Here is a 26,349-nt window from a genome sequence, read left to right on the forward strand (position 1 = left end):
CTTCCACACTACGTGTGCATATCACCCTTAGCTAATCACTGTCCAGCATTAATCTGTCTTCCAATTCCTCATATTCTTCTTCTGCGTTACCAATCTATATCGCGGGATCACCATTCGATCTTCCTCTAAGAAATCTTGTCCAATACTCCATCTTTGTTTCTAGAATTTTCTGGTTACCCGTTTTTCTGCGTCCTCATCTCTTTCACTAGGTCCTTAATGATCTTTTCATGCTGGCTTTCTTCCCCTCTGCACCTCCCTCATTAGTCTCCTACAATCTTTGCCTTGTGCCTATGAAACTCATAAAGTTAACTACTTGGATGAATCCGTCATAGACTTACCAGCCCTAAGAAAAACCCCGAAGGTCTATACGTCATGATGGTGTACACAAATAAAAGGGATGTTTTAGGGGTTAACAAAGAATTAAGAGTAGTTCAGTATAACTTGCACGAATAATTCAATTCTAACAACTTATTTGTGTATGTAAACATGTAGGAGTTATATACTACTCCAATTTAGCACCGATGTTATGACAATTAGGAGAATCTTAACCCTTAAGCGCAAAAAAACCGTAATTATGCTGGATTGAGCACTAACTGGCAGTTACAAAATTATGGTTACGACTTCATTAACTACAATTTTATTTTTATCATATAAAAAGTCTTCCGTAAAGAGGCAGGATGCAGTCATGTCACGAATTTGCAAAATGAAGAACGAAGAACAGGAAGATTTTAATACGGCTAATAAACTCTTCAAAATAAGTCTAAACGGAACTAATACAAGAGTAAGCAGTTGAAATAAAAATAAATCATAAAAAACGTGGGATGCGTAACAGGATGTTTGTGAAGAAATCCAGCAAAGTCTCCCGCTTTAAGAAGGTGCTGGTTTCGAGTGCAGAATGACGTTTTGTCTCATTAAAGAAAAATGATTATTTTTATACCGATACCCCTCAAGAAAGTCTTCTGAGGAGTCTACATTTCTCATGTGTAAACAACTGAAGATGAATTTGGACAAAACTTTTACTTCGATTTTTTATTAAATAAAGAATGAAGTTTGAAACTGTTCAATTCCATGTTTCAGGGTTGAAACTTTGTGAAATTAATGCAGTGTTATCTGCATATGCAAATATGTGGAGATATAACTGTAGAATGTCACTCTTGTATATGTTGAATAAAATAGGGATGCCAACAGCAATATTTTTAATAAATTATTTACACATAACATTAAGAATACCACTGTAGATATCGATATTTCACTAAATTATTAATATCCAACATCATATACGTAGTTGTTAAATTCATTTCACGCTCGTAGTAAAAGCATAATTATGTCGTATCGTATGTAGTTAATTATAGCTATGGATTCTAGCTCAAACGTTCGGTTAAAAACCTGCACGGGCTCGAATTGTCCCTGTTAACATCGCCTGTTATTAGTGAATAATTTATCACATGGAACGTTGACAATGGGAAAGTGTTTAACACGATACAAACGCTATCTGAGCGTATGAAAGCCACGGCTCATGCAACTGGAAGAATCAATTTTTAATGAGGATTAATTGAAATTCACGTAGCTAAGCTTTTTATTCTCTTGTTACGGCCATGCATTAAAAATGGTATAAAGGAACTCTTTTTAATAACATTTTTAATAAATCAATAAAATGTGAAACTTACCGGTAAATTGATATGACGCACTAACAACTAAATTAGCAACAAGCATCAGGCTTATTACGCCACAATTAGTGGTAAAATTAGTCGTCCAACGTTCCCCCCGTTTCCCCATTGCGTTAAAATCTTGATGCCGTCGCCGCCCTATAATTTAGAAGGAAATTCATGTTGTATTGTCGTCAACGTTGTTCCACCAGATAAACGCCTCCAACGTTTATTCTACTCGAAAACAAACCACTCAACTGGCTATTAACGTTCACTTAATGGTTCACGTTTTTAATAACACTCATTTTCTTTTTCCCATCTCGACCTGAAACAAAGAGGAAAAAAGTTATCTCTTATTTCGATTTATTAAGCGTGTCTTCGTTTTTGTTTCGCGTGTTTTGAAATTTTTAAATTTACGTTCGTAGTTTTTAAAGGCGTTTGTTACGGGGATTTTAAGAAGTTGGAAACGGCGACAAACGCCGGAAGTTTTGAAATTTCAAAGCGAGTTAAGTATCATCAAAACTGCGCCCCGTTAGCACAGGTAGTGATAAAAGTTTGAAACGGAGATATCTGGTACTTCGTAACCGGAGAAATCGCTGTAAAGGACCGATTACTACCTCTTCGAATCGTTCCGTGCACTTTTGGGATACCTCTTTGGTATTTAGGATGCGATAAAACCAAGGATAAATCACCTCCTAGGATTTCGATACCGAATAAAACTAATAGTTTTCGTTCAATTTACTATACCCATAAAAAAAGTGTACACATTTTTTGGCTAAGTCTTTATTATCAAATCAAATATGATTTTTTACTAATTCGTTAAATTGATACATTCAAATCACAGCGGCTATGAATATTTAATATCTCATTAAATTAATGTTTAAAGTTCACTAACTTTAATTCATTAGATCAACATTTTTAACGAAACATTTTAGTGTACTTACGTTTCATTACATTAACGATGTGTTCATTAAGGCAACACTTTTTCACATCGTAGGGACATGTCATATTTACGCTAATATCATTAGTACCAATGACATTAGCGTTGTGTTACTGGAAAGTAATAAACATTCCATTTTTGTAATATGTGTTAAATTGATTAAAGAAGCTACCTTTTATAACGAATTCTTCGAAATGTCTGTAATGATTTTAAATAAAATAAGTTTTGTAATTTAGCCGTTACATTACTCAATATGGTGAAATACAATGAGCTAATTTCATGATGGGAGGTATGTCATACCATCTGATGCAAGAACATCAATCAATCAAAATAGCGCAGTACCTCAACTAGAGGTGTTAACCGATACTTGTATCTGTTCCTTTGGAACAAATATTTGTATGTTGTTAAAATTTATTAAACGCAATGATGCATTAGCAATATTTTTATTCATAACATCCTTCTGATATAGAAGGACTTATCACTAGTTTTAGTGCTTACGTTATAGTTGATATTATTCGTCCAATTTTGACATTTTGTAATTTATACTATATCACTAGAAACTGGTGATAGATAAATATGAAATAATTATGGATTATAATTTCTTGGTTCATTAGGAATATTTTTTATTCATAACGTCTTTCTCCATCAGTTTTGATACTTAAATTATAGTTGATTTTATTAAGAAACATCGTCCAATTTTGACATTTTGTTATTTATGCTATATCACTAGAAACTAGTGATAGGTAAATATTAAATAATTATGGATTATGATTTCTTGGTGCATTAGGAATATTTTTTATTCATAACGTCATTCTCCATCAGTTTTAGTACCTACGTTATAGTTGATTTTATTAAGAAACATCATCTAATTTTGACATTTTGTGGTATATGCTATATCACTAGACTGGCGATAGGCAAATATGACATAATTATGGATTATCATTTCTTAATATATTAGGAATATTTTTTATTCATAACGTCTTTCTCCATCAATTCAAGTACCTACATAACGTTATAGTTGATTTTACAAAGAAACATCGTCCAATTTTGACATTTTGTAATTTATGCTATATCATTAGAAACTGGTGATAGATAAATATGGAATAACTATGGATTAGGATTTCTGAACGCGTTAGGAATATTTTTTATTCATAACGTCTTCCTCCATCAGTTTTAATACTTAAATTATAGTTGATTTTATTAACAAACATCGTCCAATTTTGACATTTTGACATTTTGTGACATACATATGCTATATCATTAGAATCTGGTGATAGATAAATATGGAATAACTATGGATTATGATTTCTTGATGCATTAGGAATATTTTTTATTCATAACGTCTTTCTCCATCAGTTTTAATACTTAAGTTATAGTTGATTTTATTAAGAAACATCGTCCAATTTTGACATTTTGTTATTTATGCTATATCATTAGAAACCAGTGATAGGTAAATATGAAATAATTATAGATTATGATTTCTTGGCGCATTAGGAATATCTTTTATTGACTACGTCTTTCTCCATCAATTTTAGTGCTTACGTTATAGTTGATTTTATTAAGAAACATCGTACAATTTTGACATTTTGTGATTTATGCTATATCACTAGAAACTGGTGATAGATAAATATGGAATAACTATGGATTGTGATTTCTTGATGCATTAGGAATATTGTTTAGTCATAACGTCTCTCTCCATCAGATTTAGAACTTAAGTTATAAATGATTTTATTAAAACAAATCATCCCATTTTGACATTTTGTAATTCATGCTATATCACTAGAAACTGGTGATAGATAAATATGAAATAATTATGGATTATGAATTCTTGGTGCATTAGGAATATCTTTTATCCATAACGTCTTTCTCCATCAGTTTTAGTACCTACGTTATAGTTGATTTTATTAAGAAACATCGTCCAATTTTGACATTTTGTGATTTATGCTATATCACTAGAAACTGGTAAACGATAAATAGGGAATAGCGATGGATTATGATTTCTCGATGTATTAGGAATATTTTTTATTCATAACGTCTTTCTCCATCAGTTTTAATATTTAAGTTATAGTTGATTTTATTAAGAAACAGTTCCATTTTTACATTTTGTTATTTATGCAATATCACTAGAAACTGGCGATAGATAAATACAAAATAACTATGGATTATGAGTTCTGGGTGCATTTAGGCATATTTTTTATTCATAACGTCTTTCTCCATCAGTTTTAGTACCTACGTTATAGTTGATTTTATTAAGAAACGTCGTCCAATTTTGGCATTTTGTTATTTATGCTGTATCACTAGAATCTGGTGATAGATAAATATGGAATAGCTATGGATTATGATTTCTCGATGTATTAGGAATATTTTTTATTGATAACGTCTTTCTCCATCAGTTTTAATGCTTAAGTTATAGTTGATTTTATTAAGAAACATAGTTCAATTTTTACATTTTGTTATTTATGCAATATTACTAGAAACTGGCGATAGATAAATACAAAATAACTATGGATTATGAGTTCTGGGTGCATTAGGCATATTTTTTATTCATAACGTCTTTCTCCATCAGTTTTAATACTTAAGTTATAGTTGATTTTATTAAGAAACATCGTCCAATTTTGACATTTTGTTATTTATGCAATATCACTAGAAACTGACGATAGATAAATACAAAATAACTATGGATTATGAGTTCTGGGTGTATTAGGAATATTTTTTATTCGTAACGTCTTTCTCTATCAATTTTAGTACCTACGTTATAGTTGATTTTATTAAAAAACATCGTCCAATTTTGACATTTTGTGATTTATGCTATATCACTAGGATTTGGAACTGTTACTTTTTAGAAATAGGAACATATTATATCAGTTCCCCAAAAATACTAGTTCGTAACATCTCTAATCGCAACCGTAACCCTCTCTAAAACCAAACTAAGGCTTTAGGCAGAACTATTGGTTAAACAGATATATGTTTGCATGCCTGAACACATAGATAAAACATTAATCTACATTAAACTCCTTAATAAGACTGCGAAATTTGTTGGAAATAAGAACAACGATTGCTTCTTTTTAATTGGAAGGAATTATAAACAAAATATTTCTGCCTAAATTAAATGCTACCTATAAGCATTGAATCTCTATTACTTTGCAAGAAAGAGAGCAGCCTTCCTCGAATTATTTTGTTCTGCTTTGTTTAATAGTATGTTATTATATGTAACGGTTTTTGTAAAGTTTTGACGTTTCCTAAATTGGAGAAGCTGATTGAAGACCACCCAAAAATTCGAAGACGAAGAATTGTAAGTATTGTTGGACGAAGCCCAGACTCAAGAGCAGTGTTTTGATAAGATAAAAGTGGCTCGACAAGCTGTTTCTCTCCGTTTGCATGAAATGAACAAGATCCGGAAAAAATGAATATGGATTCCATATCAACTGATTGAACAGCACATAGAAATGTGAAAAACAACATTGGAAATTTTGTTGGAAAGGCAGAAAAGGAAAACTTTTTGCATTGCATAGTATCTAGGCCAACCAACACCGTTTATTGGTACTTATACAGTTTAAAAAAAAATTCTTTTCTTGTTTCAGTTCTTGAAACTTCTTGTCAGCTTCTAAATGGCGCTTGAATTTACTTGGAAGCATAAACTCCGTTGCCAAAACTTTCATATAAGATAATGATGACTATTTGCTGTAGACGCCTCACTGAATTCAGCCGACAACTGTTGCTATTAATCTAGCAGCAAGCTCTTCCAGAACATTCTAAATCCGCCGCGAAGGGTCTACGCAGCTATTCGTATGTAATGGAAGTATATGACATAATCGAGAAGACGTAGCGTTGCCTGTTGGTGGCTTCACGGAGGTCTTATAAAAAGGTTGTGGTTCCCAAAGGTACCTTCGCCTTTTTTAACACATCAGATTCTGACGAAATAAATTAGGGGTGGGTCGTTTACTTGAAGTGTCACGACAACGTTTTACAAGCTTGGTATGGAGATTGATATGGCAATATAACTTTCTGGATAAATGACGCTATATTAGAAAAACGTTTGTGGAAATCGACATTTATGTGTTATACGAAATGTGTTCAAACCGATTTTGAAGTAAATATCAAATTAGAGTATCTTATACTTGGCTGAATTTTATCTTGGTATTTATAACTTTGCAATTGATGATAAAGTAAGTTTCATTACATAGAGTTTCTAAAAAATCAGAGCGTTGATTCGAATTTAGATTGTGCATAAAGTAATTCGCTTTAGTACTTAGTGCTAGAAAGTGTTAGATGTAGTGGTCGAATCAAGTACTTGCAACGCATGTTGGATAGTTCAAGAAGAAAGTGTTAAGTGTAGTGCTTGTTACGCATATCACAAGGATGAATATAGTAATGTACCGATCACAAAGGAAGTTTTGCTAAAATGGAAGTAGATGGCATTCTAGAAATGTTCAAACGATTTGTGGTTTGATTTGGCGTGAAATTTGCGAAGTATATCGGCGATAGCGATTCAAATACTTTTAAAAAAGAGCAGGAAAAAAAACTACAACATAGTTCAATTGTTTGGTGTGACTATCTTAGATTGAAATCCGAAAACAAGGACCCGATTTATGAGATGTTTAAGGTAGAATATACAGAACAACCATGAGTCTCTCAACAGCTATCTGTAGAATTTGGTTCCTAAGTATATTTTTACACACTTCTCATACAGTTTCAGCAAACTCAATGTAATCTAAAGACATTAACAAATAATTTTGATATCAATGTTGATGTCTTGTACCCATATGTATATAAAACATTGAAATTATGTAAATACAATTTGTCACATAACATCCAGGTTTTTAAGTTTAAAAAAATTAATATTTAGTAATAAATCACGTTATCTACGTTAAAAGATTCAGTGTAACATTAAGACTGTTCTATATTTGTTGTGTAGATGAAGAAAGCTTGAATAATTTGCTGCACACAAATCAATACTTGGAAAAATGGAATCTCCTATATCCATTGAAAAGGAAGTAACAAAGCAAGAATGGAGAAAGAAATTATCACGGTCCATTGGATGGGTATTATACATGATACTGTTCGAAATTTCACAAAAGACGGAATCCTTTTTAAAATATTGATACCAGGAAATCGTTTTTTTATTTATAAACAAAGAAAATTTTATATAGTACATAAAAACGAATCAAAATTTATTCATACATAATTATGTCTATCATTCAAAAGTTTCGATATAAAAGAAAATGAAAGCTCTTTGTTCGCTAGTCGAAAAATAGAAGTAAAAGAAAATATGTATTCATCATTTTTGGGAAGAGAGTAACTTTAATCAAGAGATACAGACTTCTTTATATAAACCGGGACGGAAACTGCAATTTTAATTTGTTTGAGTACGCTAACCCCGCTCTGCTAGAACCACGTTCTAAGTACTCGATTTCCGCAAAAAAAAGACCCAAAAAAATTTGGTAAATGACCCCAAGGAAATTTCATAACCACCAATTTTCAGCTTTAATTATCTCCGAGTTTTCTACTTTATTAAAAAATAAAAAATAACCGAAAATATTCTCCGGCTACTACATAAATTATTTCGCCAGAACAAATTAATTAGCATGCAAATGAGATATTCCTTTCAAAATTTACATTGGTTATGTAAATTGGTTATTGGAAACCGATGATTAGACTCGATAGATTAATTTTCATACTAACACTGAACTAATCAAAACGAATTAATGGATGAATGATCGCCCCCTGTTTAAAATAAATCTCTGCCAAACTAAACGAAAATCTATTTTAAGTGAAATACGATCAAAAGTTATTTTAAGATATCTAAAAGCTTTCCACTTAAAAGAACTCGACCATTTATACAAGGAAAATCTATTTTTTTTATAGAAATAATCTCTACAAATTAGCGAGCGACATCTGTTCTGCCAATCTTCTCGAACATGTGAGTCCTCGTATAAGATTACCTTTGATATGTTGGGATCAAGAGCCGAACGGACAACGTCTTGTTTGTCCTCCTTCTTTGTGTCACTCAGAGCAATTAGTGAGATATTTATTTTTAGTAAAAGAAGTTGACGGCTGGGGATTTATTTTCTTACAGATTTATTTTCTTATTTTTAATTAATTAAGATTTGATGAATACTTTTGTAGTCGTATCTCTCACAACACAAATACAAAAGTAAATACATCTGTCAACGTTGTCGTTTTCAGAATTTCATGAACGCAATTCTAAATCCAAGTTGGTTACGGATCGATGGTGTGCCGCACATAAGCGTGGAACTGTGAACTGCTAACCAGAGCGTGTCTCGGGTTCAGTTTTCCATGCACACCACCTCGTCATCCCTTTCTGTACCGCGGCGTTCTCTTTATCCCGTATCCTCCTCATCCCGATCCGAGCTGGCACGTGGATTTTGTGTTCCCTCGTTGTGCATGCACAACACTGATTAATTAACGGCTCCGGTGGCACGTGCGAAAGCTAATTGGGCGTGAATCCAACAGTACACCAGATCCAAACCTAGCTCGCATAGTGACGACGTTTCATTTTGGATTTATAGATAGACAATAACCGAATCAATATGCTAATTAATTAATTAACCATCCGACTGAGGTCATCCTTTCATGCAGTGTGGTAAAAGAAGCCCCTTAGCTTAAGCCCCTGTTCTGTGGGATTTATATCGCATTAAGCTTTGACAATTCATCCGAAACGTTGGAAGCAACATAATATAGCACTTCAAAGCATGACATGAAGAAAATGGATTGATATCTCAATAACTGTGTGCGTACATTTTTTGGGTAAGGTTATAATAATTCTCTTAATTCTGATAAATTGGAACATGTCCAAACGCCTAAAGTTAAGTATAATATACCTACTCCTAAAACCCATATCCTGACGACAGATAAATAGCCCTAATAATAAATAATTCGTACTGGGTGCTACCGGGAAATTTACAACACTTTCTGTTATCCCCAACCCTATAAAAGATGTATTTCCGGAAATATACCTACTCCTAAAACTAAGTAAATAAATAAAGACCAAGGGAATCCCTGAAAATTCACCCTAAATATCTGATCAAATTTCGACCGTCTTTTGCAGCAAAAGCGTGATGATTTTCTTTTAACACGTTATAAATTAGCAAGGGATTCAACCCATTAAACGTAGACATAAACTGCCGTGTAATATTAAGCACATTCGGATTAAACATGTACGTGTTTGTAACATGGTATATATTGGTACTAGAGATGATGCGGTTGTGAAGGGAGTAAAAGGGGAAGCCAAAGTGCACATAATCAATATTTTACGATGTTTTATGTATTCGGCTTCGAGTTCACCGCATTTGGAGTCCCGCCTGTTCCTCTTCCACCCTCTAAGCCGGTTAGAAGGGCGTCGAAATTAAATATTGCCGAGTCTGACGTGTCTTACGGACGGCGTTGCATTATTTACGTCCACGTTTCACCGTACGCGACTCCAGTGGATGTGGAGATATTAGAATATTTTGCCCCCGCGAAAAATTGGATTGCATCTACCGTCGAACAGATAGGGAAATCGATATTGAAAGGAATTCGAATTGCACAAGTTATGCGTACCCTATATCTTCAGTTGAAGTTTAATATAAACCACATTTCAAAACTTTTTAAACATCAATATCTAGGTTCCCTTAGAACTAGAAAATCCCAAAACATATTTAGATTTAAAATAATTTCAAGAGTACTTTTAAATTTTCAAGGTGTTACACAAAAAATTGCAAAACAAGCATTGCTTTCGCAGAATCTGATGACTGGTGATTTTTGTATTCAAAAATCTAGCCCAAGTAGACGAACATGGTATTTGGATTCAAGTCATTCATGATGATAAACCTAAAGATTTGACTCGAAGAATTCTAACCTTACCATAAACACCATGAAGAGGAATCTTATAAAGGAGAATGCTAGATAGAAGATATCACGACCTCGGATTCGATTAATATAGATATGGAGGTAATCGATTACAGACGAGAAAAAAGAAGTAAAGAAAACATGGTAACCTGTTTCATCTATTTTGATCTCTTAGCTTCAACATAAATTAAATATAAAACATAATAAATCAATCCTAATAAAGAACTAGAACTTGGATTGTTAAGGAATAAGTACATTGTGAGATAGAAAGCTTAGAGAAATTAAAATTTTGTGATCTTCATTAGGATTAACTATTGCATAACCAGGCTTGGAGAAATGGCAAGATGAAATGTAGCGGAGGTCCTAACTTCTATCGCACATTGAAACTAAAATTTTGTGTTGTAGAAGTATTTATCGTTTGTGTGGCTATGAGATCAATTACCAAGAGGAAATACTAAAAAGAACGTTCACATTAAGATGATATTGATGATATTGTGATACACTAGATCTCTTTAGAAGAATATATTGCAATGCTTAAGAAAGTATTTGACAGATTCATAGATTCTGCCTCAACCTAAAATTAGAAAAGTGAAATTTTCAAAAGAAAAACTTAAATGATAGAAACACGTAGTTATTGGTAAAAACGTCAAGTTAAACCCAGAGAAAAATAGTGCACAGTGCACTTTTTGTTATGATGAGAGCAGTCTTTAACACAGCTAAAAGTTTTACGTTAGAGTTCGATTGGAATTGCTATAAAATGGTACTGTGGTAGTGTAAAAAAAGTTTTTTGGAAAACGAAAGAAGCTCGGAATAAAGAATAAGAATACTTAAAGGAATACTTGCTTCAGACTCGAATTGACGAATCGGCAGACTGAACAAGACCTGCAGTTAAATAGAATACGGTCTGAAATAAAATAGAAACGTCAATCCAGTTGATCAAAGTGCTTTTATTACCTCTTCTTCTGGTACAATCGAATTACCAAAAGCTGTTATGATAACTCAGGATAACGTAGCAATGAGAGTGAATTAGTTATACGACTCAAGAGTTTCCTTGGCAAAAGAAGAAATCGTATTAATACTCCTATTTTTCCATGTTTCCAGGGAACCAAATTATTACGATGAAACGATTCAACGAAAAATTATACTTAGAATCAATCGAAAAACACCACATAACACGTTTAGCAATCGTCCCAACAATGGCTTACAGTTTAGTTAAAAGTGGATGAGATCTAGAATGAGACATGGTTGGAGGCGACGGAGACAGTGAAGAAGAAGCTATGGAAGGTAATAAATGACGTATGGCTGGGGGAGAGGTTTCCGGACAGGTAGAGGATGGGGATAATATGCCCACTGTATAAAAAGAGGAGTAAAAGGGTGGTGAGCAATTATAGAGGGATCGCCCTGTTGGACACAACTTTCAAAATTTCTGCAAAGATACTGCTGAGGAGGTTGGAAGAGGAAATGGAAAGGGGGGAATTGTTGCCGGATGGGTAGGCGGGATTAAGGAAGGGAAGAGGGGCAATTAATAATATACAGGGTGTATCTGAATGACTGCAACAAACTTCAAGGGTGATTCTTTAGTGAATTTTAAGGAAGTCCAACGAACTTGCCATAGTAGACGGTTATTTTAGAAATCTCGTAATAACAAGACATGAAGTCATTAAACTTTTACTGATTTATGATGTGGTAGAGTTATAGTCTACAGAAACAGTATACAGAAACTTACCTGAATATACGAATTGCCCCCATCGCACACCTGGAAAACATGCTAAACCCACGACCTTTAAAATTACACATTGAGTCAATACGTTGATTACCATGTTACGATTACACAAAGTAAAATTTTTTAGGAAGAAAATTTCCACTGAAAGTAGAATACTCGAGAGAGAGGCATACCAATCATACGCAGGCAAAATTGACTTTTACAATGAACTACAAATCAGTTTCCTTGTATAGTGAGGAGAACATAAGTCCATGAAGCAGGTAGAATTAAGATGACTATTGTTAACTTCAACTTCGGAAGTAAAATCATTTACGATTATTACCAATACTAGGCAATCTGCTTTAGCTCTAAATGTTAAAAAGATCATATCTGAGCTGGTTATAGACTTGAAGACAATTGTCCCATCTTTAATATCGTATATACAGCGTGTATCAGGTATGAGTAGACAAAATTTGAGGAGTTATAGGTCTCCTTTTTCTCAATAGAAAATTCTTATATCACAATGTCCCATTCTTTATCCTTCTTAAGATATGATGCGACAGAGTTAAAGGTTCGCAGGTTTGAGCAGATTTAAATATAAAGATTTTTTTCTTCTGGGGCTACTTAAAATCTTACATTACCTTACTATTCACGGTATCATTTCGAGTCATTGTAAGATAAAGAAGAACCTAAATAACTTAAATCTGTATTAAGAAGTACTCTGTGTTGTGATTGTCAACAACCTAGCACTATTTCTTCTTATCATGAATATCTTCCTATATCCTTATTTGAGGCATAAATTCTGCTTGATTTCCCATTTCCCTATTTAAAGGGAATTTACTTGCCAAGTATGTGATTCGTCTCAGTTTGCTCAACGTGCTTACCATTTAAAGAACTTTGCACCAATCCGATTTCCACAGTCTTGTTTCTTGTTCGTAATTTTTGGTTATTCTCTAGTACTAGTGGTAACATCTTGTTTCTTTCGCGCATCTTCTTGCTATTATTAAACTGAAATACTGCTTGTTTAAGAATATTCTATATATTGCGTACATTCCACAATTCCCCTTACTACTACTTTCAAAACTCCTTCAGTTCTGCAGTAAGTTGTTTAAATTTTAATTACAACCCTTTGAAATTTTTTAATTTTCTTAAATATTCGCGACTTGCCGTAATGAGCTTCATTCTCTTTTTTAAGACACATAATCGGTTTTAATAACAATAAGCTTTTATTTTAGTATCTTACGCAACCGTACTCTCCGTATTCCAGTTATTATGACCATTACGCTATATGAACCCTCATCATCATACACCCTACACATTTCCTTCTCATCACACAGTCAATAATATATGCACCCTCTTCTCGTTACCACATTGCAACCTTTCCACCAGACTTTAATCTAGCCGCTTTAATATACTTTTTCGATATCTATTCACCCTTTGTGTAACAACAAAATGTTAATTACTACAAATATTTGAAAACAAGGTATTAATAATCAAAATAAGAAAAATCCCTAAATTTCCGAATGGACGATTTTGGTAACTACAATTTATAATAAATCGAAAACTAAAAGCGGTGAGAAAAAATCTTTATTAAAAAAAAATGTTTATAACGAATCGTAAAAATATCATCCATAAACGGTTTAAACTTATTGTGCATTATCAGCAACTTAGCAGGATCGACTCACAAAGGAAACAGCAGTGCTTTGTGCACCCCAGTTGTAAACCGAGTAGAATTGCTACAACTTTGAGGTAAGCGATGATATACCATTTGTAGACTTTGTAATTAATTTTGTCGAGAAGATGAGTCATATTTTCATAAGTTTCCTTCAATGGACTACGTGACCAACCGGGATGAATAGATAAACGTTTCCTATGTGAAGAAGGTCAGTTTTTAAACTCATTTTCGAAGTATCGATTTCTCTGGGTTATGTTGATGACCTAATGTCAGCATCAAAACATCGACATTATGGCAGAATGAAAGACCTTCTTTGGTTGAAAAATACTGCGACAGTTCTTCCTGGCGATTACAATACATAGAAATATGTGTGCCTGTAGTTAACAGCTTCCATGCATCCTTGAAGTCTAAATCCTAGTATATCCGCTTAAGATTTTGACAAATTTAGATCTAGAATAAGGTCATTTAATTCTGACTGATTTACTACGTGAGGTTCGCTCTCGTAATAACTCGGAAATTTGTTCTTCTACTTCTGTAATGGCATATTCTTCATTGAAAACATTTATAGGTCTTGGTACTGGCAAGGTTTCTGAATGAGGTACTGGATGAGTAGCAGAAGACACACTAGTGTAACTAATCTTGTTCTTATTTTTGTTGGAAAACCCGAAAATTTTCGTACAGCAAAGTAGCAATCAGACAATTGATCCGTTTGTTCACGCCAAATCATAGCTCTTGCAAATGGCAAGATTCATTCTTACAATTCTTACAATTCCTACAAATTCCTAATTTCATTGGCTTTACAACACAAATGGGCATGATTGAGTGAAACAGACCGTAAAAGTAGCTTAAAAATTCTGTAAAATTTAATGTACTTTTGAAAAAGCTATCCTGACGTGATAGAGCTAATTTAAAATTAGTTTCAAAATCAGCATGAAAAACGAAATAAACTACACGTAATGGTGTATGAGAACAAAAATATTGTTGGGCAGTGTAATGAATCATAAAAATATCATCCATAAACGGTTTTTTTAGCCATTGTGAATTCTCAGCAACTTAACAGACTTAAAATCCCAAAGATTTTTCCAATTTAATGTGTTCCAATTTAACTGTTAATCTCTACATAAAACTTCCACCACTTGTTGTTATAGTTCTCGTTTAAGTAAACAGCATGTGTCTATAAAGTCCACATAACGTAAATATGGTAATAATAATAAAACAATACTAAACCACTAATCTCATTTTGACGATAATCAAAATAGAAAGCAATAGAGACATAATAAATAACGAAAGGGTGAGTTTATGCGGAACAAACATTGACGTTTACATTTTAACGGGAAGTAAATAAACAGAAAGAGCAAAATAACCGTACTATAACCTCGCAAATTCGAGCTCTACTACGATAAACTCTTATTTATGGATGAGCAGTCGTCCCCAGATGCAAACTAACGTCGCTGTTACGAACGTAATTATTGATAGCAGCTATACAAGTTTGTTCTTTATTTTTAAAACATTCACTCGATCTTTTCGAATGACTTTATTTCCGAAACTACACACCGATAAAATTTCGCTTTATATTTTCTGAACGGTAATTTTAGAAATGTTGGTCTCGTAATAAATTTGTTAAGAGTTCTATAAACCTTATTACTGAAATATCTGACCATTTCTTGTTTAGTGGCGTTGCAAAATTAAATATTAAGAAAAGTAGAATTGCAATTTGAGAAAGATGTTGTGACATAAATTTTAACGAAGAGCATGGTTTATCTACTTCAATTAGATAGAATTAAGGGATAAATAAATAATCACACGATTTACGATAAGAAAAAAGAAGAAAAGGAAAAAAGTAAAGCTCCTGAAATTCTAGGTCAAACGGAGTAATTACGTAAAAGATCAGGGCTTGCATAGAATTCCTTTGAGATTCTCGGAAATTCCATGTCGTTTTGTTTCCTTTTTGTATTTTCAAACCGCGTGTACTCTCGGATAACCAACCTGAAATAAAATCACTCAATTAACCCCTGCGGATATCTCGGCTCTTGTTACGGAAAATTCAATTTTAAAAATGAAGGAGATGCAAAAATATGTTGTCTACAAATACTTTAAAGTGGTCAATTCTATTTTTGTTCAAAAACAAGTAAAACTATTTATAAGTTGGTAATCTAGGGATCAAGAGCGAATGAAGTGATCCAGAAGGAAACGATGAATCAACCGTTATGTAAAATAAACCAGCAATGTATCCGTTTAATCTAAATTAAGTAGCAATTTCAGAAGAAAATTGATTTTTTTAAACATATATTAGATTAAAGCATCTTTTAGATGGAAATTTTTAACCATTTCACGTAACCAAAATACGTAATTAAGCGGATTCATTGAAATTAAAAGTTTCAGAGAAATTTACTTAGTATTTAATATTTTGAAGATTATTTCTTGGAATCTTCAAATTTCGGAGTTATGATTTTCTGAACGCAAAATTGCATAATCTTAAACATAAATATTAGGATAACTACCCAACTAACAATTTCTTATTTTATTAAAGCTGTAAAAACGTTTCCGTGATAAATTTTATACAACATATTTAATTTCAACAACGTAATAAAAATGTTTATAAAACAACTATAACACCAAAATAGGCACAATTTACATAATCTTTTTCAATTATTTTATAGCTGTGTCTTGATCTTCTATAAAAAAAGTTACATAAACATCTATAAAACCACAATAAAAATTGTTTAACATGTTTATATGTATAATAATTTTATAAATATTGTATAATTATGTTGCAAAATGCGTTATAAACTGTCATAGAATATTTATAAAATATTTAAATAAATGTTTTAAAATAACTTTTATATGTATTGTTAAATATCAGGTCCACTATTCACAGTTAATTAAATTAAATTTTAAAACCTGATGCACAATAACGAGACACATTGGATTCATTTTGAACTATTGAATGAATGAAAAAATTCCACCTCCCTAAATCCTAAGCTTCTATAATCACAAAAGCTGTGATTTACGCAGTATAATGATCAGTTTCATCGAAGTTTTTAATTAATGTTATCTGCAATGCAACGCAGAAACCCATTAAAAACACGTTTAGTTATATACTTCAGATAATGTCCCTTGTGTTATGTTCAGCAATCTGAAGCTACATTACGCTACATTTTACGCTTTTGGGAAGATCTAATAAGACTATTTTGTATTATAAGCTGTGTGGTTATATAAAATCTGAATGATGATCATTATACAACATATACAAAATTATTATATAGCTATTTTATAATTTTGTTCTATAAACGTTTGTTCCATTTTGTTCCAATAAACATTTATATAATACAATAATAAATCAGTTCAGTTTTCGGAAGTAAAACTATCATCGGTGCAGCTTTAATTAGCTTTTCAAATGCAACAATAAATTAACAATAAAATAGAAAAATTTTATAATTTTAAAATTATAAAGCATTTTGGTAGTAGGGTAATCTTCACATATCTCAAAAACTCATTGAGATATCGTTATGAAATGAAAAGCAATTTAAAGCATAGTGATATAGTATTTAACATGTTGATGATCATTTCTTGGAATGTTCAAATTCCGGAGTTATGATTTTTTGAACTCGACCTTGCATTATCTCAATCATAAATGTTAGAATATTTAATCTTTACGTATCTCAAAAACTACTTGAGATAACGTTATGAAATAAAAAACAATTTAAAGCAAATTTATTTAGTATTTAATATTTTGAAGATCGTTTCTTGGAATCGTTAAATTTCGGAATTATGATATTTTAACTCAACTTTGCGTAATCTTAAACGTAAATGTTAGAATAATTAATCTTTACGTATCTCAAAAACTAATTGAGATACAATCGTGATATAAAAAGCAATTTGAAGCAAATTTATTTAGTATTTAATACGTTGAAGACCATTTCTCGGAATCTTTAAATTTCGGAGTTATGATTTTTTTAACTCAACCTTGCATAATCTTAAACATAAACTTTAGAACAATTAATCTTTACGTATCTCAAAGACTAATTGAGATATCGTTATGAAATAAACAGCAATTTCACGCAAATTTATTTAGTATTTAATATATTGAAGATCATTTCTAAAAATCTTCTAAATTTCGGAGTTATGATTCGTTTGAACTCAACCTTGTATAATCTTAAATATAAACTTCAGAATAATTAATCTTTACGTACCTCAAAAAGTAATTGAGATATCATCGTCAAATAAAAGGTAATTAAAAGCAAATTTATTTAATATTTAATATGTTGAAGATCACTTCTTGGAATCTTCAAATTTCGGAGTTGTGATTTTTTGAACGCAACCTTCCATAATCTTAAACAAAAATGTTAGAATAATTAATCTTTACGTATCTCAAAAACTACTTGAGATAACGTTATGAAATAAAAAACAATTTAAAGCAAATTTATTTAGTATTTAATATTTTGAAGATCGTTTCTTGGAATCGTTAAATTTCGGAATTATGATATTTTAACTCAACTTTGCGTAATCTTAAACGTAAATGTTAGAATAATTAATCTTTACGTATCTCAAAAACTAATTGAGATACAATCGTGATATAAAAAGCAATTTGAAGCAAATTTATTTAGTATTTAATACGTTGAAGGCCATTTCTTGGAATCTTTAAATTTCGGAGTTATGATTTTTTTAACTCAACCTTGCATAATCTTAAACATAAACTTTAGAACAATTAATCTTTACGTATCTCAAAGACTAATTGAGATATCGTTACGAAATAAACAGCAATTTCACGCAAATTTATTTAGTATTTAATATATTGAAGATCATTTCTAAAAATCTTCTAAATTTCGGAGTTATGATTCGTTTGAACTCAACCTTGCATAATCTTAAATATAAACTTCAGAATAATTAATCTTTACGTACCTCAAAAAGTAATTGAGATATCATCGTCAAATAAAAGGCAATTAAAAGCAAATTTATTTTTAAATTTCGGAGTTGTGATTTTTTGAACGCAACCTTCCATAATCTTAAACAAAAATGTTAGAAAAATTAATCTTTACGTATCTCAAAAACTACTTGAGATAACGTTATGAAATAAATAGCAATTTAAAGCAAATTTAATATTTTGAAGATCGTTTCTTGGAATCTTCAAATTTCGGAGTTATGCTTTTTTAAACTCAACTTTGCGTAATCTTAAACATAAATGTTAGAATAATAAATCTTTACGTATCTCAAAAACTAATTGAGATATCGTTATGAAACAAAAAGTAATTTAACGCACATTTATTTAGTATTTAATACGTGGAAGATCATTTCTTGGAATCTTCAAATTTCGGAGTTATGATTTTTTGAACTCAACCTTGCATAATCTTAAACATAAACTTTAGAATAATTAATCTTTACATACCTCAAAAACTAATTGAGTTATCATCGTGATATAAAAAGCAATTTAAAGCAAATTTATTTAGTATTTAATATTTTGAAGATCGTTTCTTGGAATCTTCAAATTACGGAGTTATGATTTTTTGAACTCAACTTTGCGTAATCTTAAACATAAATGTTAGAAAAATTAATGTTTACGTATCTCAAAAGCTAATTGAGATATCGTTATGAAACAAAAAGTAATTTAACGCCAATTTATTTAGTATTTAATACGTTGAAGATCATTTCTTGGAATCTTCAAATTTCGGAGTTATGATTTTTTGAACTGAATCTTCCATAATTTTACAATTAAACATAAATGTTAGAATAACTAATCTTTACGTTGAGATACTCCAGGTTCATTGTGTGATGATTATAAGGAATGAAATCTTATGTAGATAACAGAAATTCCACAATGATGTATATTTATTCAGAAGTTATGTACAACAATTGTTTCGCCCTTTTAGAACGTCTTCAGGTACAACGTCAATCAACGAGAAATGATCAAAGGATTGTAACACTTGTGCATCATGTGGAAAAGAATTGGAAGGATGGAACCTCAAACAATTCAAAAACCGCAAATATCACTTCATCGTCCCACTCAACAAGAAAAAGACTGAAGGCGTGTTAAATGCAAAATGCTGAAGACAAAATGAGTGAGGCGATGCAGCGAATGTACAGTTTTCAAAACAAAAATAATCTAAAATTAAGTGCACTTAACTTTAGATTTAGGGCAAAACAATTGTTGTACATAACTTCTGAATAAATATACATCATTGTGGAATTTCTGTTATCAACATAAGATTTCATTCCTTATAATCTTTACGTATCTCAAAAACTAATTAAGATATCATCATAAAATAAAAAACAATTTAAAGCAAATTTATTTAGTATTTAATACGTTGATGATCATTTCTTGAAATCTTCAAATTTCGGAATTATGATTTTTTAAACTCAACCTTGCGTAATCTTAAACATATATGTTAGAATAATTAATCTTTACGTATCTCAAAAACTAATTGAGATATCGTTATGAAATAAAAAGCAATTTAAAGTTATTCAGTATTTAATACATTAGAGATCATTTCTTGGAATCTTCAAATTTCGGAGTTTTGATTTTATGAACATAAAAAAAAAGAAAATTGATTTTTTTAAACATATATTATATTAAAATATCTTTTCGATGAGACTTTGTAACCATTTCACGTAACCAAAACACATAATTAAGCGGGTTAATTAAAATTAAAAGTTTCAGAGTACCCTCTAACGCAGCATGAGCGGTGAATGAGAATTTATAATAGGGGAAAGTAGCCGAAATAAAGGGAAGAGATTAATTTGGAACTCTATCGTTTCATTTCCAGCAACCTTTCTATCCTCATTTAGTTCCATCCATTAAACTTTTGCTTCATATTTTATAACTCGATGAAAAGATGGAACGGTCTTTTTTTCTACTTTTTTTTTTCAAGTGTTTATAACACACCTTCTGAGGGGCATGAAAAATTGAATGAAAACATTCCGGTTTTTTAGATCCGATGGAGTTTGTTTTCACTCTAAACCGACTTTTACCTCCCGCACAAATTGATTTATATTTAAACGGGGCCTAGATATACCTCCGTCAATATTCATAAACATAAATAAATACTAAAATTATAAAACAAACACGATGTAAATTAACATTAATAAACTCGACACAAAATTTTCAGCGCGTGCATCAAATTAATATATCAAAAGTACAGCGTGTTTATTAATTAATTTTATCCCGCTGGCCATAAAATAAAGTGTAATAAATAATCACGTCGAATTCATCGATCGTTTAATATGCAAATTATAGCGTTGAAAAAGCATATCGAAAATTTGCGTACTCCCCAATATTAATATAGGGGCGGGATTCACGTCATACTCATAAAGCGCTACTGGGATTTAATTACTCGTGCATTTAATTCGACACCGGATTTAAATTAGGAACGGCTTCTATCGATTAGACACCCTATAACCAATAATTATTTTAATTAATATCTACCACCGATCGAATTTTAAAAGATCATCAATATAAAGATGTATTTAATCATGTTCATTTAGCAAAATAATCAACCGAATCGATATAAGGGGTTGATGAAGGGGTGTTCCTTCGGTGGTTTGAGGGACGACAAGAGGAAACAAGTGACAATCACGGTTCCCTTTCAGCACAAATTACCATAACAATGACAGGAGGGAAAGGCGAAGGACCTATAGCGTTCCGGAGCGGATGAGTAGCAACGTTCACGAGGCCCTTAATAGAGACGATGCAAAAACAATGGAACCGAAGTTTCCTCCCTGCTAGACACTCCAACTAAAGACACTTCTAAATCTTCCTAATGCGATATTTGACGTTCATTTCGACATGTACACATTTCGACAAGTTCCCCTGTACTTACGTTTCTTGAATTTTGCCTATATGCGATGCTCATCACGATTTTTCGATCAAAGACCGGCAGTAGTTTTACTTATAAAACTAAAATGTGCATACTTAATACTTACTCCACTGGAATGTATACCCAACATCATTACATCGTAGTTATAGTAAAAATATCGGATGGGTTTTTGATTTCCGTTATTTTTAACGTTTTTAGTGTCATAAAGTAAATTTTTAAGTTTGATTAAACTAAATTCTTTGTCAGGTAAGTTGTGCATTCATTTCTCATAGTACAATTTGACAAAAAAAATAGTTGGCACAAAACCAGCTAGAAACTTTGTCCTTGGCGATGAAGATGTTTCTTTTGTTGTTAGTAATAGTATACTGTTACGTTTTCCCATGCTTGCTATCGTTGGATTGTCAAAAAGACAAGAAGAACCAATTTACTTTTCAGTTGTCTTCACTTAATACAATGGTATGTAATTAAAAATATATCTACAGTATGTCCCCGGATCGAGTTACAAAGAGGAAAAAAATTTTGTTACTTATTTTTCAAACTTATCTCAGCATAAATAATGCGTCGGATATGTTCAAACTACTAAGGCCCACTTTTACCACCTCTTGATAAATTTAACCGATAGATAAATTGGTGCTCTTACCAATGAGAGCGCTTAAAACCGCTGTAACCATGGTAATTATCTATCGGTTAAATTTATCTAGAGGTGGTAAAAGTGGGCCTAAATCGCATACATTTTATACTCCAACTATAAAAGTTAACTAATTATTCCCATTTTTATGAAAAAATTGGACTTTTCTCTAAATTGAAAATTATTCAAGTTCAATTTATGATATGTAACCATAGAAACCATAAAAGTTATAACTTATGTTGGTAAGATTAAGTCTTTTCATGCGATGTTAACCGTGAAAGAGAGAATTTATTTAGTACAGTGCTATGGTGCTGGTGAATCATGTTTTCGTGAAGTTATACAATAATTCCAGCAAAAATATCCAACACAAAAATATCTCATGTTGGAGCTCGCAAACTTATGAAAAAAAATTTGGAAACGGGAATTATCCATAAAGAAGCAGACAAAGAGACTAAATGAGGAAGACGCTGCTTCTCTAATAACTTTTCAACAAATAACGTTGTTTTTTCCCAGCATTGTCGTTATTGGAGTGATGTAAATCCAATTGCCCTTAAATTTTATACGGTCAGTGTACTTTCAGCAAGACAGTTGCTCAGCTTACCATTCACACATTGTGCCAAATGGTTAAATTTACAATTTCGTCAAAAATGGATTGGACGAAATGTTCCTATTTGATGGCCACCACGTAGTCCTGGTCTTACAATTATGGATTTTTATGTTTGGTTACGATTGAAACAAATTGTTTACAGTGGCGGAAATTCGTAATTCTTATAAAGAAAGATTTGTTCACTTACAAATAAATAATATTTATTACTTACATAGTGTGTTATTACATTAATTTACATTAAAATTTAAAATATTTTATTCAATTAGCCATATTTTTTAATTTGATTAATTTAAACTTTTATGGTTTCTATTGTTACATATCGTAAATTGAATTTTTGCACAAAAATGGGAATAATTAGTTAACTTCTATAGTTAGAATATAAAGTTCGTGCGATTTAGTGGTTTGAACATATCCGACGCATTGTTTATGCTAAGGTAAGTTTGAAAAATCAGTAATAAAATTTGTTTTCCTCTTTGTAACTCGATCCGGGGACATACTGTATATAAGTACTTTCAAAGTTTATTTCTTTCCTTTTGCTAATGGTAGGTACTTGTCACATTTTATTATCTATTTATTATTGTTAATAATATTGTAGATAAATAAAATTAGGTGTAGTTACTAATTAGCCCAAGGTACAAGCCTGTATTGTACCTTGGATCAATTCACATTTTTTCTTTTAAAGAATTTTTTGCCCATAATATGAAGTACTTTGTAATTGTGACTATAAATTTTATAAGTTAAAATATTGCAGAATCGATTTAAACCTAGAGATTTAATTAATAACTGATAATTTTTGAAATATTAGCTATAGAAACAAAATGATCAGGTACAGCCCCTCCCCTATCGTTTTTATTCCATATTCAGATTCTTTATACAAAAATAAGATGAGTTTGATAAGGATTGTTAATACTTAGAGCAGTAATTATAATAAAGTTGAAATATTAAATGTCCACGTGATCTCCTTCTCTCTCTATGCACGCGTTAGTTCGCTTATTCATTCCGCGGGATAATTTTCTTAGATACGATTCTTGATGTCACTAAATACTCTTCATTCTTAAGGTTTCCTCCATGAAAAAATCATACGGCGTCAAGTCTTATTTAACAGTATTTAACAATTTCTTGTTTCTTTTTTTTGATTTATAAATTTAACAATTCATTGTTTAATAATTTTTTCCTGAAAGTTCAATAATATTATTTTATAGTTTATATATGATATCATAAACTAGAATCTATAAGCTTCAATTTAACATACACATCACGTCATGATTCATCAAAATACAGTCGATATGATTTTTTGAAAATATCATATTATTTCGGATTTATAAATTTGACAATTTCTTCATTAACATTCTTTTCTTGGAAATTTCGATAATATTACCTGATAGTTTTTATATCATCTCGTCAACTAGAATCTTTAATTTACAATTTAACATACATATCATATTCTTAAAAACACAGTCGATACGATTTCTTAGAAATTTCGTATTATTTTTGATACATATATAAATTTGACAATTTTGTCTCTAATAATTTTTTACTAGAAATTTCAATAACCTTACCTAATAGTTTATGTAATACATCATAAACTAGAATATTTAATCTTCAATTTAACATACACATCATATCATGATTCTTCAACACACAATCGATATGATTTTTTGAAAATTTCGTATTAGTTCGGATTTATAAATTTGGTTATTTCTTCATTAAACAATATATTATATTATTCCTGCAAAATTTAATAACATTATCTTTTGCTTTTTCTATCATATCATAAACTAGAATCTTTAAGCTATAAATTAACATATATATCATATCGTAATTCTTAAAATACCATGATTTTTTGAAAATTTTGTGTTATTTTTGATTTGGCATAAATTTGACAATTTCTCCTTTAATAGGACTTTCCAGCAAATTTCAATAATATTATTTTATACTTTTTATATCATATTTATAAACTAGAATCTTTAAGCTACAATTTAACATACATATCATATTATGATTCATAAAAATACAGTGGATATGATTTTCGAAAATGTCTTGTTATTTTTAATTTATAAATTTGACAATTTCTCCTTTAATAAGATATTCCTGGATATTTCAATAATATTATTTTATACTTTTTATATCATATCATAAACTATAATCTTTAAGCTACAATTTAACATACATAGGTACCATATTATAATTCTTATAAATATAGTAGATATGATTTTTGAAAATTTCTTTGTTATTTTTAATTTATAAATTTGAAAATTTCTCCTTTAATAAGTTTTTCCTGGATATTTCAATTATATTATTTTATACTTTTTACATCACATCATAAACTAGAATCTTTAAGCTACAATTTAATATACATATCATATTATGATTCTAAACAGTACAGTCGATATGATTTTTTGAAAATTTCGTGTTATTATTGATTTATAAATTTGACAATTTCTTCTTTAATAATTTTTTTCAGGAAATATCAATATTATCTTATATCAATTTATTATACATATCATATCATGATTCTTAAAAATACAGTCATGAAGGAACCAAAACATAAATTAACTTGTGACGCTCACACAAAACGTATTAAATGATTTCTTGTCAATTGTCAAATAAAATAAGTACTTCCACGTCGTTCAATTTTACCAGGTGTACCCGAAATCTCAAGTTATCGGTTTTGTATATGGATTTTGTATCTTCTAGATATCATTATCACTTTTTATAAAAGTCTCTGTCTTATTTATGTAAAATATAACATCGATTTCAACACAGATATCGGTTGAAGATTAACTAAGGTTCGAAACTAATTTCGATTCAGTAAGGAATAAAAATTCATAGATATGAAGATATTTCTATTCTCCACATTGTAAGCATATCTCCACTATTCACTTATCTCCTCAGAGAATGCAAGTGGTACACATACCTATTATTGTCATAGCATTGGAATTACACTCTCAAGTAAGCACGTCATACCTCTATCATCGATGACATCTGACCCTCTATTAATATGCTCCATCTGCTATCAATAAATTATATTTACAGTAATCATGATTAAGTATAATCAATGTATGATCAAACATAGAATGTGATTTTTATACTACGAGATGTGATTTACAATTAATGAATAACTCAAATTTCGAGTTCACTTCAGGAACATTTTAATCAAAAACTTTTTTACTTATAACTTCATGTGTGCTATAACCTAACGTTAAATATTTCTTTATTATACCTAACCTAAACATTTTTTTACTACTTCAAAACTTTATATTATTCATTGAACCACCAATTTGGGCAAAAATATTTTATAAACTTTCAAAGCCACAAATTTGAAATGAGCTATTTATATAAAATTTTATATAGAAAACAAAAGTCTAATTTCTCAAATCTAAACTGTATTGGTGCTTTTAGCCTGGTTTTCCAAGAATGTCTAATTGAATACGGCGATACATATATTCAAATTTTTATAAAAAGAACTGCTCAACCTGAAAATTAAGAAAT

At 30.7% G+C, this 26,349-nt stretch overlaps 1 protein-coding gene and 1 long non-coding RNA gene across 5 annotated transcripts in view; both read right to left on the reverse strand.

Moving 5' to 3' along the window:
* LOC111416977 (limbic system-associated membrane protein-like) overlaps positions 1-26,349 on the reverse strand; it is an 88,111-nt gene that overhangs the window by 29,053 nt on the left and 32,709 nt on the right. For all 4 annotated transcript variants that reach the window (XM_071197759.1, XM_071197760.1, XM_071197757.1 and 1 more), the window contains one exon: positions 1,668-1,971. In XM_071197759.1, the coding sequence (XP_071053860.1) occupies positions 1,668-1,776 (109 nt within the window). In that variant the 5' untranslated portion in view covers positions 1,777-1,971. The remainder of the gene's footprint in view (positions 1-1,667; positions 1,972-26,349) is intronic.
* LOC139430373 (uncharacterized) lies at positions 23,693-24,307 on the reverse strand. Its single transcript, XR_011640851.1, has 2 exons — positions 24,236-24,307; positions 23,693-24,031 (listed from the first exon to the last, which is right to left on the reverse strand). It is a non-coding gene; the product is annotated as an uncharacterized lncRNA (long non-coding RNA).

The sequence above is a fragment of the Onthophagus taurus genome, chromosome 7 (genome assembly GCF_036711975.1).
Source record: "Onthophagus taurus isolate NC chromosome 7, IU_Otau_3.0, whole genome shotgun sequence".
NCBI classification, from domain to species: domain Eukaryota; kingdom Metazoa; phylum Arthropoda; class Insecta; order Coleoptera; family Scarabaeidae; genus Onthophagus; species Onthophagus taurus.